At 46.0% G+C, this 17,180-nt stretch overlaps 1 protein-coding gene across 2 annotated transcripts in view; it reads right to left on the minus strand.

Annotated features, from left to right (window-relative positions):
* Positions 1-553: 553 nt before the first annotated feature.
* The window catches only part of MTURN (maturin, neural progenitor differentiation regulator homolog), a 28,381-nt gene continuing 11,754 nt past the window's right edge, over positions 554-17,180 (minus strand). For both annotated transcript variants that reach the window (XM_032304809.1, XM_032304807.1), the window contains one exon: positions 554-5,959. In XM_032304809.1, coding sequence (XP_032160700.1) covers positions 5,849-5,959 — 111 coding nt within the window. In that variant the 3' untranslated portion in view covers positions 554-5,848. The remainder of the gene's footprint in view (positions 5,960-17,180) is intronic.

The raw sequence follows: 17,180 nt of genomic DNA on the forward strand, positions 1-17,180 counted from the left end.
CTGCTAAGGCAAACTCAAATCTCATCTCACAATCTCTGGAGACCTATTCATTTGGGGAAAGAAGCTAGTTCTTAATCAAATAATGGGATTTACCACCAACTCCTGATTTAGCCTTCAGATGCCACTGTTCACTGAAGAATAATCACCATGAGGACAGTCATAGGGAAACAGTGTCCTGTTGTCACAGAGCAACCACAGCTTTCTAACTGGTGCCACAAAGTGCCTGTGGTGTCTCACCATGAGAGAAAAATCAGGGTCCTCGTATATGCCCCTCAAGTACTGGCTTGAAGGAACGCTGGAAAATCACTCACTACCAGCCACATCAACAGATACATGCATGTCTTAAATTACTCACCCCTGAACCATGCCAGTGGTTTCCGTAATGACCTCCTCTCTCGCTCCCACCCCAGCTGCCCCCCGGCTGCCCCCGGCAACCCCAGCCCCAACATCGCCAACCACAGACCTGGCTGGTGATCCTCATTCTCTGTCCCTCCTTTCCCATGAGGTGTCCTCTGGACCAAACACCGTGGAGGGAGTAAAAAAGAGGCAAACATCACCAGATTTGGAAGGCTCTTTAATAGCAAGCGTATGGTAATTACATTGGTAGATGAGACCCTCACTCCCCGGGGAGGGAGGACGGAGCAGATGTGGACAGGGTTCACTTTCGGGCTTACACTGCTCGAGGCTTCTAAAACAAAGGGTAACAAGTCTTTTTGGCAACCCATTTCACAGTTTTGTCATTTACAAGAGATTTCTTGGAAAGGAAATATAAAGGCGAAGAAAACATACACACCCTGCATGAAACATTTTTGCCTAAGGAAAAAAGAACCCCCAAACTGTTCCTTGATTTTGCTTCTCATGTAGATGGCTAAACTCTACTCTCCTAGCCAAACGAAGACTGGCTCACAGATCGTTCCCGATCTTTCCCGAGAATGGACAATTTGCTTTCTCCTCTAAAAAGGGGACAGGACTGCTGTATCTTTACCCGCCTTGCTATCAGAAGGTACTCAGAGTGAAAAAACGACGCTTAAGAAACAAAAGCGAAACAGAAGAACGAACCAGGGAAAGGCAGCTGTACAAAGAACAGACTATCTGCTTTCTCGGTGGGACTGAGTAACTTGAATACAGTTCTCAGTAAATGAAGTGTTTATTTTTACGTGGCCTGGCACACACTTTCGACAGCTTGGGTCTATTCAGCCACACGGTGCTGTAAAGAAGGTTTCTAACGTGTGATGCTCACAGTCCTCTATTTTTGTAATACAAATTTAAATAAAAATATCGACGACACCATCTTATGTAACAGTTTACCCAGGGGAACGTGAGCTATAGACATTTACCACGGACCCCACGTTGCCATGGACACCAGAGGCTACGGGCAGCCTGGCAAGTTTTATATATTCTGAATAACATCTAAAAGGCTTCAGCCTTTCAGGTCATACCTGGTGTCACAAAACCAAGATAACTTGTTGGGTCTTTGTGGAAGAGGATTCATGTTTCATACCAAAAAAAAAAAAAAAAAAAAATTGGGCTTCTCTGGTAATCTGAAGACTAAGTAATAGGCAGTGGCCCCTCTGTGGGGTTGACAGTCCTTCTAGGGAAGAAGGATCTGTGATGCACTTGAGTTTTAATTGTGTTCTTTCCTCAACCCTGAAAAGTGGAGTAGGCGGGCTCTGCCCTCCAGCCCCTGGGGGCATTCCTGACCCATGGCCTCCTCCACACTGAGAGCAAGATCAAGTCCGGTTCACCTGCTGCCTGCCAGGTGATTGGAGTGTGCACACGTGGTTGCACTCTGGAAAGACAGGGTTCTCTGGCTAACAGCTGGTTTACTGAGGAAAACTCCACCATCTTTGTGGGACACCTGCTGTCTCCTTGGCTGCCGGGCATTTGTAAAGCTGCAAATCCATTCCCAACACAGGTCTTGCCTCTCAACACGCAGGCGGTTCCTTCGAGAATAGCTAGCTCCTAGTGGGATAGCCCTAAAAACAGTTTTCCTGTACCATGCACAATACCTGTCTTCCAGCTTTTTCTTTATTATTATTATTTTTTTAAAGAATTAGACACTAACTCTCCCGTCCTTTCTCATCTCCTCCCACTGCAGATTAAGTCCTGCCTATTCCTCTCTGCCTCTTGAACCATGGAAAATCAGGTTTGTTCATACCCGTTTCCCAACTTGTGAATTTTAATATGCAAGGGAGATTTCTAAAATATAAATTCCAATGATGCTGGGAAGCGCAGCTCCCCGAGGTCCATACACTTTGTGCTCTTATGAGACAGACACAATCTTTAGAGATGTCATTGTGCCGAAGGAAAGGTTTCTATTTGTATGTGAAAAATGACAGTAGCTATGAGAGGAGAGAAATTTTTCACTTAAGGACCCTGGAAACCTAAATCTGGCACCAAGACAGGAGGATTCCTAAATAAGAGACTCTCTCATGTTCTAGTCATATAAAAAAAAATCCAAAACACACAAAAAACCCCAAAGTCCTATATGCTGCTATGAGCCTGTGAGGCATGAGTGTAACTGAGCCAGAGTGTGGCAGGCGTTGTGTGGGGGGGTCCTACCTCCCTGCCTGGCTCCCTAACTCATTCTCTGGTTTCCCAAAGTGTGCTCAGTGTGACTGTCAGGCAGAGCCAGTGACTAGGTGGCCAGAAGAAAAATGTCTCTGTGATTCACTCAAGCCCAGCATCAAGGTTTGGTAAGGTTATCACAGGCAGGATTTCACAGCTGGCCCACAGTGATCAATAAGCCATCAATCATCCTCTCCCCACAAAGTTCACACACACTCACATGCTCACGTGCTCACACACACACACAGTCTCTCTCTTCTTTCTCTCTCCTGGACAACATGGCAAAAAGTCAAAGTATTCCTCTTTCACCCTCTCCCTGCTCTTCTTCATGCAAAATTTCCTCTCTCAGTTAAGTTAAACTCATTCCACTTCCAAAGCCGCAGTCTGTCGGGGCACAAGGGAAAGCCACACCTTCAGCCGACAGAGCCTACACATTTGGGACAAGTACGTTTCTGTATCTCTGGGCCTGTGTCCTCCGTCTAAGGGACCGGAAGTCATCAGCCCCTCAGACACTCATAGAACATCAGAAACCTATACCAAGGTAGTCCTTGGCCAGCATTCTCAGGACAGCATCTCCGCAAGATCCAAAATGTATTTCTTTCTCCTTTCCCTAAAAGTGTCCTTGCCCATTGCTCTTAGCACACATACATACCATAAGGCAGTTAGGGAATGACAGTGGTGAAAGCAGAAGGGCAAAAAGCCCTTGTTTCAGGCGAGTCAGGGGACTTGCCCAAGGTCACGCGGTCCCTGTTAGAGCCAGGGCTAGAATCCAGGTCTCTCTCCTAACTCCCGGGTCCATGCTCTTCCCACCGCACCAAACTAACTCTTCTTAAGTGTTTATCTGTTTGTGAAAGTCAGGAATTCATCTAACCACAGAACCTCTTCCTTATCAAAGACGGCCGCCTGCCTTGCTGGCTGTCAGGGGGCGCTCTGCACCACGCGAGCTCTGACGCCACACGCACACCCCGGACTGTGAACCCGCAGCCGTGGGAGCCAGCACAGGCACATGCAGCAGCAAGGGCAGCTGGGGAGGGACACAGTCAGAAAAAGGGAAGTTTTGGAGGAAACGGTTCCATCTGCTAATGCCTTCTGGGGTTTTGCCATGAAAATAAGTGACACACAGTACTGTTATTCTCAATTCCTGGGGCAGAACAAAGAGGAGATTTCTCCTCAGCCCACTGAATGGCTGAGTTGATCTCAGTTCAGTGTTTATAAATAGAACATTAACATAATAATACCAAAATGCATTTGGTCAAAGCCTAAACGCTTTTTCATAAAATACATTTTATATTAATGTCCATTCCATTCGCAAACATATGTAAATTGAGCTGCTAAGCCTTTATGTGTAAAATTCCAGTTTACCTTCCAATGGAGGAAGCTAGTCAAGATTCTTCACCTCAGTCAGTGGCAGAAGTCATTCTTTCAGCCTATTGTGTTAAAACAGAGGGTTACCAAACCCCAGCACTATCTACAGAATGCAGCTCACAACTGCCTGCGCCCAGGTACTTAGTCAATGGGAAGACAGGCAAGGACAGAGCACAGAACATGTTCACCCGCTGGAGGAAACATCAAGGTTTGTGGTGGGAATAGGCTACTCAGAAGGAAATTCATTTCACGTGAAATTAACCTTCCATACGCTTTTCCAAGAACAGAAAAAATGTGGGTACTGAAGCATGGAGGGAAACTGCTGTACGGTTTTCCCCATGACTTAAAACTGCAGTACCCTGTTCTACCACTAGCAGCCACACTCTTCATGGCGGTCAATCAGTCAATCAAACAGAAAATGGTGATAGAATCAGGTTAATACTGACAGGCCTGAGGCTATAGAAGACTCCCGGAAGCTCTGTGCTCGCTGCTGCTGCTTTTTTGTTGTTGTTGTTGTTTTTTTAAGTTCCAAACTATGACAACCTAACAGCCATGTGTATGCATGTTAATAACATTTCCACCCCAGATGCTATGTTTGGTCAAGGGTTGTGAAAGAGGCATTCTGCTTTGAGAGATCCAGAAGGGTCCAAGAAAATGAATACTTTAAATAATTCCACGTAAGCATTACAAAGGATTTCCCCTGTAAGTATTTGTTGGCTAAGTGACAGCAGTGTTTCCAATTATTAAGTAGCTGTTTCTGGGAGTTGTCTTAGTATTTTGATCATTGAAACTTCCCATCTGAACCAAGCTAACCCACGACTGAAAGAGTCCCAATTTGATATCACTTTAAAAATTCACTTCTGTTAGGTCCGTCCAAGGACTTGATTATAGTTTTTTAAATAAATTATACAGTGGGATCCTTTTCTTGACCTTTTCTTTTTTAAGGAATAAAAGACAAATTAAGAAAGTAAAGAAAGATTCCATTATAAGTTTAAAAAAACTGTTTATCCTGGTTTATTTCCCCCATTAAATTTATCTATGGCTTCAAAGTTTAAGTGGCACTTGGATTCTGAATGTTTTCATGATTTAACAAGTTGCCATCTGGTTATAAAGAGAGAATGTGAATGTTTCATTTCATATGTGGGACGGTTTATAGATATTTTAAAGAAATCAATCATTTATGTCACCCCATTGATATTTTCGACTATTAGATTTTAAAAGTGGCTTTGGAATTAGCATGTTTTAAAATAACTGAACATGCAAGTAATGCTTATACCAACCATGAACCCGCTGCTATCTATCCAGGTAACTTAGTAATGGCAGAACACTTCAACAAAGGCTTCTCTGCCTCTCTTCCCTTCTTCGTCCAAAGCTAAGTGATTATCCTTTTCTGCTCTTGTATTTGCATTTGTGCAGTTTAATGACTAGATATTAAAATTCATGCTTTGTAAGCAAATTCCTTCACTTATGGACACACTTAAAAAGTACATAAAAAGTGCAGACTGCATTTCTTCTCTGTCATGCTTTCCCTCAATAATGTCACCTGTGAGGACTCAAAACATATCCTTAATACATTCAGAGTTCTCCACATTCAAGTCAGCGAATGGTAGTTCTTCAACACAAACTCAAGAGAGAACAGTCAGCCACAAAATGGACTCTAAATTCAAAATGGCAAAGGCTACCAAGACAACCCCATAAAAACCCACTGAAACGGGAGTAAAATTCAGGTCACTTCTGAGCAAAGCTCATCCCAGATATTTTGCGGTCAATAAAAAGGTACTTAGTTTGAATTTGGATGCTGGGAGTCAGACGTCCTGTTTCGAAGTGCTAATGCAAAAAATGCTAACCCAGGAGCACGCGACCCCACCTCAGGTACCAGGGGGTCCACTCTCCTCAGGTGGGAGCCCTCGGAAGGTTACTGCTGACTGACTCCCATTTGGGGGTGGTCCGCCTCTGGCTCCTCCTCTTCCACGTCTGCACTATACTCTTCAAACGCATCATCGTCAGCATCCGGAAGCCCCAGTAACTAGAGGAGAGAGGAGAGTACAGTGTGAGCGCCAAATGGCCCAGGGGCAGGAAGAGAACCAAAGACATCCGATCCAAATTCATCAACATTTAACAGGACTCAGCACAGCAGCTACAGATTTCCCACTGGAGTCAACCATCCCTACAGCCATGTTTATGAACATACTGGAAGGAAATGTCAGTCCTTCAATGGACTAAAGCCCAAAGGTCTAGGTTTTATTGGGGATCCTGGAGACTTTCTACTTCTAAGTATCAAAACATGGCACCACACACAACCAATGGAGAATAATATCGTATACACACACACACACACACACACACACACACCCCTGGGATGTCAGCCATAATACAATGAACATGCTGACTATTCCATCAAGACATAAAAATTCTACCCCCTCTATATTTTCTTCCCCCAAACCAAGTGCTGCTAGTATTTATAATGCACCTGTAAAAATGTGAAAGCCACTGAAAAATTTAATTTTTTTTGGTTAAATTATGGTGCATCTGTAAGATGGGATCTTATATACCTACTTAAAATAGTATTTTGAGTGACTTGATACAGAAACATGTACTAAGTGTAAAAAGAGCACGATGAAAATTGCATTTTCATTATGATACAGATTTTATTAAAGTTTATCCACAACTCCATGGCAAAAAAGACTTTGAATGAAATACATCCAAATTTTAAGAGTATTGTTTCAGGCAGTGTGGTTATGGGTAAGTTTTTTCCTTTTTATCTTTTTGCATTTTCCAAAGGCTCTATCATTATCTTTGGGGATATTCACAATAAATACCCAGGAAACATCTTTTCAAAGTACTGAATGGTCTTTGCTTGGAAACTAAGTGTCGTTTGCTGGGCCTGATCAGTGTGAAAGAAAAGCCTTGGTGCTGGCAGGGAGCCGAGGCCTTGGCCACCCCTGGGCCCTGCCTGTGATCATCGTGCTTCTGTCCCACAGCTCCTCCCTCAGATTTAGTCTCCCGTGGCCATGACGTTCTCACATGGTGGCCCTGACGTTCTCACATGTTGGCCCTCTCGACTGGTCACTTTCAGGCAACTTCGCTGAATGGTGCCGGGATCCCAGCTAACTGGATGAAGCCACTACAGTTAAGATGGACCAATCGGTTTGCTTTGCATCGCCTCCCTAATGCCCTGCGACCCTTCCCCTTCTTCCCATCCCCCCCGCCCAAATGCTGACAGGAGGAAACAGTAAGTCCCAGTCGAAAAATTGCTTTTCCAGTGAAGTTCTCCGACCCCAACTCCTGAGGGTCTCACAGAGCCCTGTGAACACACTCCGGACAAGATCATCTGCCAGGCCCTTGGTCATATTCTATGTGGGGCCTGGCAAGCCGGGCGTGACCAGCTGTAGACACACAAGCTTTCCCCTTTGAGCCCAGAGCACTGCAGCTGTCTCAACGGGCCACCACTGACTTGGAGGGGTGGGGCGAGAGAAGCACGTCTCCGCTATCCTGGAGCGGAGCCATCTGTGGAGCGATCTCGTGTATGCTTGGGGGAAGAGAGAAGCCCGTTTCTCCTCCTGCTGTCACCCTCTCACATAGCGGAACAAGCCCAAGATAACATTCGCCTCTAAAGACAGAGAAAAGATGGCTACAGCGAACACAGATGGCAAGTATTTTGATGTCCCATTTTTTAGTTGAAGAGCTGCTTGGTGACACAGCGAGGTGAAAGTGTCAAATGAATGATGATATTTCAATTGCTGATAAAACAGAAATATCACGGGGTGCCTGGGTGGCTCAGTGGGTTAAAGCCTCTGCCTTCAGCTCAGGTCATGATCCTGGGGTGCTGCGATCGAGCCCCACATAGGACTCTCTCAGCGAGGAGCCTGCTTCCTCCTCTCTCTGCCTGCCTCTCTGCCTACTTGTGATCTCTGTCAGTCAAATAAATAAGAATCTTTAAAAAAAAAAAAAAAAAAAAAACCAAAACAGAAATATCATTGCCCCTACCAAGAACCTTAGAATTACCTAGATGCCAACAAAGGACGCATTAATTCAACAATAAATGTGACTCCTCACTGCACTAAGGGCTATCCCTTAAAAGAGGAACAGCCAGTGGGTTCTCTCTCATTTAACAGATCTGACTGGTAGCCACTGCCTGGATCCCTGGGTTGAGGATTCCAAGGCACAGTGGGAAAGACTGTGGTCAATTCGCCATGTGTCCATGGGTAAAGAAGGCACAGTCGAGGCACACATCTACACGTTTGCCATCTTGTCCTAAAGACACACACCACTGGTTATTCTTTTTCATAATACACTTGAGTAATTCACACAGGCCCCAACCATAGGTACCCCTCAACACCCTTCCTCTCCTTGGCTTAGGGTGGTCTGTAGAAGAGGTTCCGGTGAGCCATGTAGAAAGAGGTTCCCCTTTCTCCTCTACCTAGCTCCCTGCCTTCCCTTTGACGAGAATCCAAAGCACATAGTTTTAGGTCTAGAGCATCTGCACAAGTGAGGCCCTTCCCTGGGATGCGACTTGTAGAATTGCTCACTCCCGACCCTTCCAGGAGGAAGAAAGAACATTAGCAGTTCTGACAGGCCTTCCCGACTTTCCAGGCACCCTTAATGCCGGGTCTACAGAGTCACAGAGGCTGTGCAGAAAAGGCACTGGACCCGGCATCCAGAAGCCAGGGCTCTAGTTGGGGACCTTGGCCAAGGCACTCCCTTTGCTGAGCCTCAGCATCCCTCTCTGTAAACTGGGGACCACGACACCTGCTCTATGTCCAGAGAAACTATGGAGATGAAATGAGAAATTGGGGCGTCCGGGTGGCTCAGTCGTTAGGCAGCTGCCTTTGGCTCAGGTCATGATCCCAGGGTCCTGTGATCGTGCCCCACATCGGGCTCCCTGCTCAGCAGGAAGCTTGCTTCTCCCTCTCCCACTCCCCCTGCTTGTGTTCCCTCTCTCTCTGTGTCTCTCCCTGTCAAAGAAATAAATAAAATCTTAAAAAAACAAAAACAAAAACAAAAAAACAACGAGAAAGTGAATGTTCCACGGGCGGCAAGTTGCAGAGCCTTATGTGAATTCGTGAGGTTAGATCCTGTTACCTTGGCTTCTCATTTTAAAACCCAGCAGTTCAGTTATTCAAGGGGACATGGTCTCCAGACCCTGCTTCTCCCTCTCCCTTCAGCTGTGCTTGATGTGGGACCAGCTCACTGTTAATCAGTACGACAAGAAGCAGGAAGAGAAGGAACTTAATTCCATTAGCCTCCTCACTTCATTCTCACACTCACAGCATGCCATTCCACAAAGCAATCTGGTCCTACTTCAGATTTAATAATGACAGTTAATATTGGTTACGTGACTATGTGCGAGGCACAGGGTTGGGCAGCCTTACATATATGAATTCTGTTAGTCCTCATTATAGCTGTCTGGGGTAGGTAATATCCTCCTATTACAGATAAGACCTAGAGAGGCTGAGTAAGTTGCATGGAGTCAACTAGTAAGTGTCAGAGCCAGAATTCAAACCCAGGCCATCAGATCACAGACTACAACATAAACTCCAGGCACCCAGGAGACTCCCTTCCAGCTGTCAGTGCTGCTCCTACAACTGGAAGCTTCAATATCTTCTACTGAGTAATACACCTTTTAAAAAATTCAACATGCAATGTTAATGTCTACATTTATGAGTATATACAATTGGAAAAAGCACAGAGGAGAACAGGAAAAGCACTAGAACTATAATTTGCTTGGGATTGCAAAGAATACCATACAGAAAAGTAATAGTCCAGCATTCCCACCTCTGTCTCTAGTCCCATCTATGGCATGTTAAATCAACATTTAACTTCCAGATCTGTTTTTTGTTTGTCTTTGTTAAGTAGGCTCCACACCCAGTGTGGAGCCCAACATGGGGCTTGAACTCACAACCCTGAGATCAAAACCTGAGCTGAGATCAAGAGTCTGATGCTTGGGATGCCTGGGTGGCTCAGTAGGTTAAAGCTTCTGCCTTCAGCTCAGATCATGGTCCCAGGGTCCTGGGATCGAGCCCCACGTCGGGCTTTCTGCTCAGGGGGAGCCTGCTTCCCCGCCCCCTGCCTGCCTCTCTTCCTACTTGTGAACTCTGTCTGTCAAATAAATAAATAAAAATCTTAAAAAAAAAAAAAAAAAGAGTCAGATACTTAACCAACTGAGCCACCCAGGTTCCCCTGGATCCAAATTTTTAACAGTCAAGAAGACATGCCAAACACAGGAATACAAACAGACTGGTAAGGACCCTGGGGTTCTTGCTTTTACGGGTGTGTATACGTTCTTTTTTTTTTTTTTTAAGATTTTATTTATTTATTTGACAGATCACAAGTAGGCAGAGAGGCAGGCAGAGGGGAGCAGGTTCCCTGCTGAGCAGAGAGCCCGATGCGGGGCTCAATCCCAGGACCCCAAGATCATGACCTGAGCCAAAGGCAGAGGCTTAACCCTCTGAGCCACTCAGGCGCCCTGTGTATACGTTCTTATAAAGAAAGGGATACAGACCAAGAAATCTTATCTTGATACATTTAAATTAAATTGCTTTAACAGTCATAATCATTAATTCTGCTTGGTAAAATTTTTTCATTTGACCGGAAAAAAAAATCTTTATGCTAACCCTGAACAATAGTGTTGGCGTTTCCAGGGGTTTGCTGTGCAAGAAGCTGCCTCTGGGCAACCCACAGTTTCACATATGAACTTCTGGGACCCACCCACCTAAACAGGGTTGTACTTGAAGGGTAGAAATGCCAACACTTAAGCATTAAAGTTTCTTAGACCCAGGAGAGTATCAGTGATCTTCAGACTCAATCCAGGTCCTTTAGAAAGTGGGGTAAACTAGCTGAGGACACATTTGGTTGGGATTTCCCATCTGCTGTCTCCAAAGGTGGCTCTCGTTCAGCATAGGGGGCTAGACTGTGTCTGTGGAAGAAAGGGAGAGGACATCTCTGCCTTGGAGGACACAGTCAATTAGCTAGAGGGCTTTTAGCAGGTGTCTTGTGGCTTCAGAGGTCCCTGGAAGCTCCTTCCAAAGGACTCCTTGGAGCACTTTACTGTAGGTGTGAGTCACCCAGAGATCTACTTACAATGTGGATTCTGATTCAGCTGGTCTCGGGTGGGACCAGAGATTCTGCATTTCTAAAAAGCTCCCCGGTGATGGAGATACTACTGGTCCAAAAACCATACTCTGAGTATTAAGTATTACCCTAAAGCTTTGGGGAACTTGCCACTGTTTACCTTAATGATCAATGACGCTGGGGGTACCAACAAACCTATAAGATTCTGGCCAGTCTGAAAAAAAGGAGAAAAAAGGGGTAGGTGGCAAGACAGAGATAAGACCCAAATGGGCAAGAGGCATAGGTACTCTCCTACCTTTGGGGGTCATCATATTTCCTAAAAAATACACACATTTGAAATTTCATACATGAGCAGAAAACAAAAGCTATGATAAGCTTGTCAACATTCAATGTCTTTTATTAAAACCCACAGGAGGACATAATCTTTTCTTATCAGACTTTCTGACCCACAGGTGGATTCTTTCTCCTCTCCCAGGGCCTTAACCAGACGATAAGAGTAGAAGCCAAGAACTAGACTTCTTCTGGGTCACAAAGGCCTTTTCTGTGGGGTTTAATCCCTGGCTCCTCACCCATTAGCGGTAAACTGAAAATACGAATTTTGCTCAGGCCTGCAAGCTAGAGCTAGGGGAATTTCGCTGGTAGAAGCATCTCTGCTTTTTGAAATAAAAAACACGGAGTTGGAACGGCAACCTCAGGGAGGGGACCAGGGGTCAAAGAGAGCGAGAAAACCTGGGGAACCATGGGCTCTAACTCCAGGAAGGGCCATCAAAGCAACATCAACCCAACAGCACACAATGATGTCATAACAACAGATGCCTCGCGACCCTAAGGTACACAGCGCTGGTAAGAGGAGGAGGAGTAATAGCCCAGGATAAAATAAAATAAAATAAAATAAAATAAAATAAAATAAAATAAAGTAAAATAAAGCTTTGAGAGAAGCTGAAAGGGCAACGATAAGGTTTGACTTCACAGCTAAATTGGAAACGGTGAGATCTTTTCTTGTGAACTGTTGTTGTTGTTGTTGTTGTTGTTGTTTTTTAACCAGAGGAAGCCTATCAGCTGTCAGTAAATAAGATATGAAAACACGGAGGAAAAAAACAAATGGCACAATCACCATTATTTAGATCCATCACCACTATTTTATTAGCTACCTCAATCATCTGATGACCAGCAACTGTCAACCAAGGGCCACTGAAACAAGAAAAATAGAAGACTCCAGCATTTCTCCAATTAGCATTTATCAAGGCCCTTGATGGGTGTCTCTGAGGCCATTACTGGTTGCCGGACAGGGAGAAACCTGCCCGCTCACGGATGCCCATGCCAGCCTGCTTGGCGCTGTCATTTGCATATGGGTACTGTTTGGATAGGACATTCCAGCAGGAAAGTGGCCCAAGCCGGGAGGCCCCTGGAGGAGGAGCCGAAGGTGTGTCCCTCTGGGAAGGACGCTCCCCGCTGCATCCAGAGTCATGAATTCACCCAAGGAGCCAGAAATGGAGACGAACCTCAGCAGTGGGAACAGGCTTTGACGGTCCTTGATGTTCTTAGTCTGCTTCTGAAGCTCCACGTGAACCCTCCAGAGAGCAGAACAGGCATGACCTCCATTTTAAAGATGGGGACACTGAGGTCAAGCGACCTGCTAGAGGCCACAAAGGCAGGGGAGCCCAACAGCCCAGGGTAGAGCTGAGCCACCTCCCCCATCCCAGGGGGCATCTCTGAAGACTCGGAGCCACGGGGCCATGAGGAGCCCTTCTGGACTTCCTTCTTGGCCAGCTCTCCACCCCTCCTCGCCCGTCTGGATCCTGCCATGTCTCCAGGTTTCACCTTCTCAGGAAGCCACTGCCTGGCACTTTGTTCCTCAGTGAGCCCACTCTCATCTGAAATCCCCAGCCCTTCTTACACACTGCGTGGACAATATAGGTTTGAAGAAAAAAATACAACACAGTTTCTGATGATGTCTTCTGTGACAACATTGAAAATCGAGGGACTACAGAAAAGAAAAAAAGTAAGAGCCATAACCCTATCGCCCAGAGGCTCTTTGCTCATAGGCCCCTCTAGGGGATGGGGGGGTGTTCTGTCCTCCCTGCGGAACCAGCCTCTACCCAGTGAGGTGCATGGTTACTGAAAGGATGTTTAGTATTTTGCCAAAACCAATGCTGATGAACTTATGCCTAGAATACCCCAATAAGACTTCCTCAAAAATCCCTTATCTTAGCTAGATGCTTCTGTTGAAATCATGTTCTGAAATCACATGTTGATAGCATGTGTTGAAATCACTTAGCAATTGTTTTCTCTCTCCAACAGAAATCTGAGAGTCCTGCAAAGGTTTCACTGAATCTTGCTTACTTCTCAATGGTGTTTTGCCTCGTGTCCTCACCCCATCCATATCCCTGCCAGCATTTATTTACTCAGTGCCCGTCCTGTGTAACATGTTGTACTAAGTACCCCACAAGAACCATATCACTTGATCCTCATAGATCCCTGAGGTAATATCATTAAGAAACAGAGAAGTAACTTGGCTAAGGTCACACAGCAAGCACGTGCCTCAGTGGCCTACCCACAAAGCATGGGTTTCTCAACATGTAGTATCCTGAACCTACATAACCGGGTAGAGTCCATAAACAACACTCCGCAGTACGTGGTCACTAACATCCTCTTAGGAAATATTTCCCCAAAGTGGAGTAAGCACAGCAGGGAATGGAACTCCTTTGCTTGTTCTGCCCAGTATCTAGGAGACTGTCTGGATCGAAATAAGTGCTCTACCTTGTGGCACATATGTTTTCATGACTATCTCTCCTACCAGCAAGTCAGCTCCTCGAGGGCGAAAGCTGGACACTGTATCCTGCCCCTCACTCTCCAAAGTTGTGTTTGGCAAACAGCAAATGATCAATATATTTTGTTGAAAATGTGACGAAGAAATAGAGAGAAAACAGGAGGAGTGAGATGGAGAAAAAGAAAAAAAATTTTTGCTTTTCAGATCCAGGAACAGATTTCTTGATGTGTTGGGGGAGGACTCTATGATACTGCTGGTTTTGGTGGAGGGGGACACACATGAGAGAAGGGGACAAGCACTGTGTGCAAAGTTGGGCTAGTCCTTGGACTGGGTCTTCTTCTTTAAAAAAAAAAAAAAATTTATTTGAGAAAGAGAAAGAGAGCACAAGCAGGGGGAGTGGGAGAGGGAGAAGCAGGCTTCCCGTTGAGCAGGGAGCTGGATGCGGTACTCGGTCCCAGGACCTGAGCCAAAGGCAGCCACTTCATAAACTGAGCCACCCAGAGGCCTTGCTGTGTCTTACTTCTAAACGCAAAGCTCCTTTACAGGAAACTGATAAATAGCAACCGTGGGAAGGACCACATCTGTGAGTGGAGGGGAGAAGAGAAAGTTTCCTGTGGACATCCAGTAGCCCCTCGGTATAGTACATCACGCTCCTCGAATCACCCAACCTGGGACATGTCCTGGCTGATAGAAACCCAAAGCCCTGCATGTACTTCCTTTCCCTGACCCTGAGAAGGTACCTCCCACCTGCCTCTCCTCAAGGGGCAAAAAAGCCCAGGCACACATCAACTTTCCCACCAAAGGGGCGCTGTACCAGGGCTTCCTCTCCTTGGGAGCACAGCCCTGCCTAGGATGTCAGGCTCTGCTTTAAAAGGGGACCCTGGAAGTCCGACATCAGATCAGGTCTGTGTGTCTCTGGAACATGCAGCAGCAAAATCAAAGAAAATGTTCAAATGACCCACTTGCATTCAGCTGCGCACCTGGATTTTCTTGGACCGCATTTGTTTCTTTCCCTTTACAAGTGGCTGCCTGGTTGCCAAGATGCGGCCAGGTCTTCCTGGTAAAGAAAAACAGTAAAACGAGTTCTGGCGGGAGCTCGCCTTCTCCGGTGAGGCCAATTCTGCAGGAATTGTGTTTGTCATCCAGGAGAAGGGGCGCAGGAAGAAAACCAGGCGGCAGGCCACGAATGTAAGCCCTGTGAGAACACCAGCTGCATAGTGAATTTCACTGGCGAACAGATTTGTGTTTTTTTTTAGCTAATACTTGAGGGGGTCAAAAATTTTTTTTAATATTTTATTTATTTGAGAGAGAGAGTGAGCAAGAGGGAGAAGGAGAGAGAATCTGAAGCCGAAACCCCTCTGAGCGCAGAGCCTGACCCCGCGAGGCTCCACCTCAAGGACAACAAGATCATGACCTGAGCCAAAGTCAAGTGGGATGCTTTATCGACTGAGCCACCGAGGCACCCCTGGAGGGGGATTAATTTTTTAAAAAATTTGCCTACTTTCGTATCTCTGCTTGGATGTCTAATAGGCATTTCTGACACTGGCATGCCAAACCAAGCTCCTGGTAGTATTGGTCATCTGCCCAATACAGCCTCCCCCTCCTCAGTAAAGGACAGCGCCATTCCCTTCACTGCATGGGCAACGAACTCTGGTTGCCCTTGCCTTCTTTTTCTCCCTCCCCACTTGTGGTCCGCCAGCAAGCCCAGAAGCGGACCCCTTCATTCCACCATCGCTGTGACCCTCATCCTCTCACCTGTGTGACCCAACGGCCTCTGCCCTGGTCCTCCTGATCCCAGGAGGAGGAGGTCTTAACTGGTCAGGGAGGAGCTTTTCAAAATGTGAAGTTAGATACATCTGTGTTTTGGGGGTTTTTTGTTTGTTTGTTTTTAGATTTTATTTCTTTATTTGAGAGGAAAGGGAGCAGAGGAAAGGGCAGAGGGAAAAAGAGAAGCAGGCTCCCTGCTTGATCAAGGAGGCTGACGCAGGGCTTGATCCCAGGACCCTGAGATCATGACCTGAGGCAAAGGCAGAGGCTTAACCCACTGAGCCACCCAGGATCCCCAAGTCGGATCCTTCTGCACTCAAACTCCTCCGACGGCTCCCCATCACACCGGAGGAAAACCCAAACCCTTCTGTGCCCCACAAACTCCTGAAATTCCTTAGGTTCCTCTGTCGCTCCTCCCCACCACCCCTCCACTTGTGCCACATCTGCCCCTCCTTGCTCCCTGACACTGATATTCTCCTCCCCACCCCCTCCCACCCCCTTCCTGGCCTTTGTATTTGCTGTTGTCTCTACCTGGAAAGCTCTTCCCTGGATCTCCTCCTGATTCACACCTCAAGTTGTACTCAAATGTGAACTTAGTGAAGCTTCCTCTGGTTTCCTAATAAAAAATTCCGGTACCTCTGACACTTTTTACTTCCTTACCCTGACTTATCTATTTTTTTTCTCCTTGGCACTTATCACTAATACTTGATGTGCCGGACTTATCTACCTTGTCCCCACCCCGTCCACCACCACTAGAATATAAAGATAAGATTTCCATCTGTTTGAATTAAGTGTTAGGAAAAGCGTAGTCGGGTACTCGTAATATAAACAGAATGAATGAGGGATAGATTAGTACTTTGCAGTCATGAGTCTGTTCTGAATGAGCCAAGCAGGCTTAGAAAATTAAGTAGGAAAAAACGAATTGGCTGGACAAATGACACAGATCAGAGAGAGTGAGAAAAGCTACTGAACTTCTATTCCTTGCAGTGGTGGACTGAGTGACTGGGACCAACTCTTCCTCAGAGAACTGAAAGTGCTGGATTAAATGTGAAAAATGCCTTCTTAAATATACTGAAGATGAAGAATCTTGAGAGGTAAACATAAAAAGCTGCTTTTGTCCTGAGGGCATCTGTTGACCTAGAAAGAAACAGCTAGAAACTTTATTGTGTTCCTGGCCTACTCGAAGAGCTCAGGGGACCAAAGTCAAACCCAACGTCTTCCAAAGGAGCAAGACCGTGATAAGCGATCCCCACTTGAAACTGAGATCCCAAAGACCTCTTACTGTCTGAGTGTTTGTATCCCTCCAAAATTCACGTGTTAAAATCCTAACCCTTGAGGAGACAGTATTAGGAGGTGGGGTCTTTGGGAGGTGATTAGGTCATGAATGTGGAGCCCACATGAATGGGATTGGTGCTCTTATGAAACAAGCCCCAGAGACCTCTCCTCCTTCTACCGTGTGAGGTTACAGCGATAAAACAGCTGTCCATGAAGTGGGCCCTTCCTAGACACCTAATCGACTGTCACCTTGATCTTGGACTGCCTAGCCTCCACACCTGTGAGAAATCAATGTCTGTTGTTTAGAAGCTATTCAGTCTATGGGCGCCTGGGTGGCTCAGTGGGTTAAGCTGCTGCCTTCGGC

The sequence above is a fragment of the Mustela erminea genome, chromosome 11 (assembly GCF_009829155.1).
Source record: "Mustela erminea isolate mMusErm1 chromosome 11, mMusErm1.Pri, whole genome shotgun sequence".
Taxonomy (NCBI): domain Eukaryota; kingdom Metazoa; phylum Chordata; class Mammalia; order Carnivora; family Mustelidae; genus Mustela; species Mustela erminea.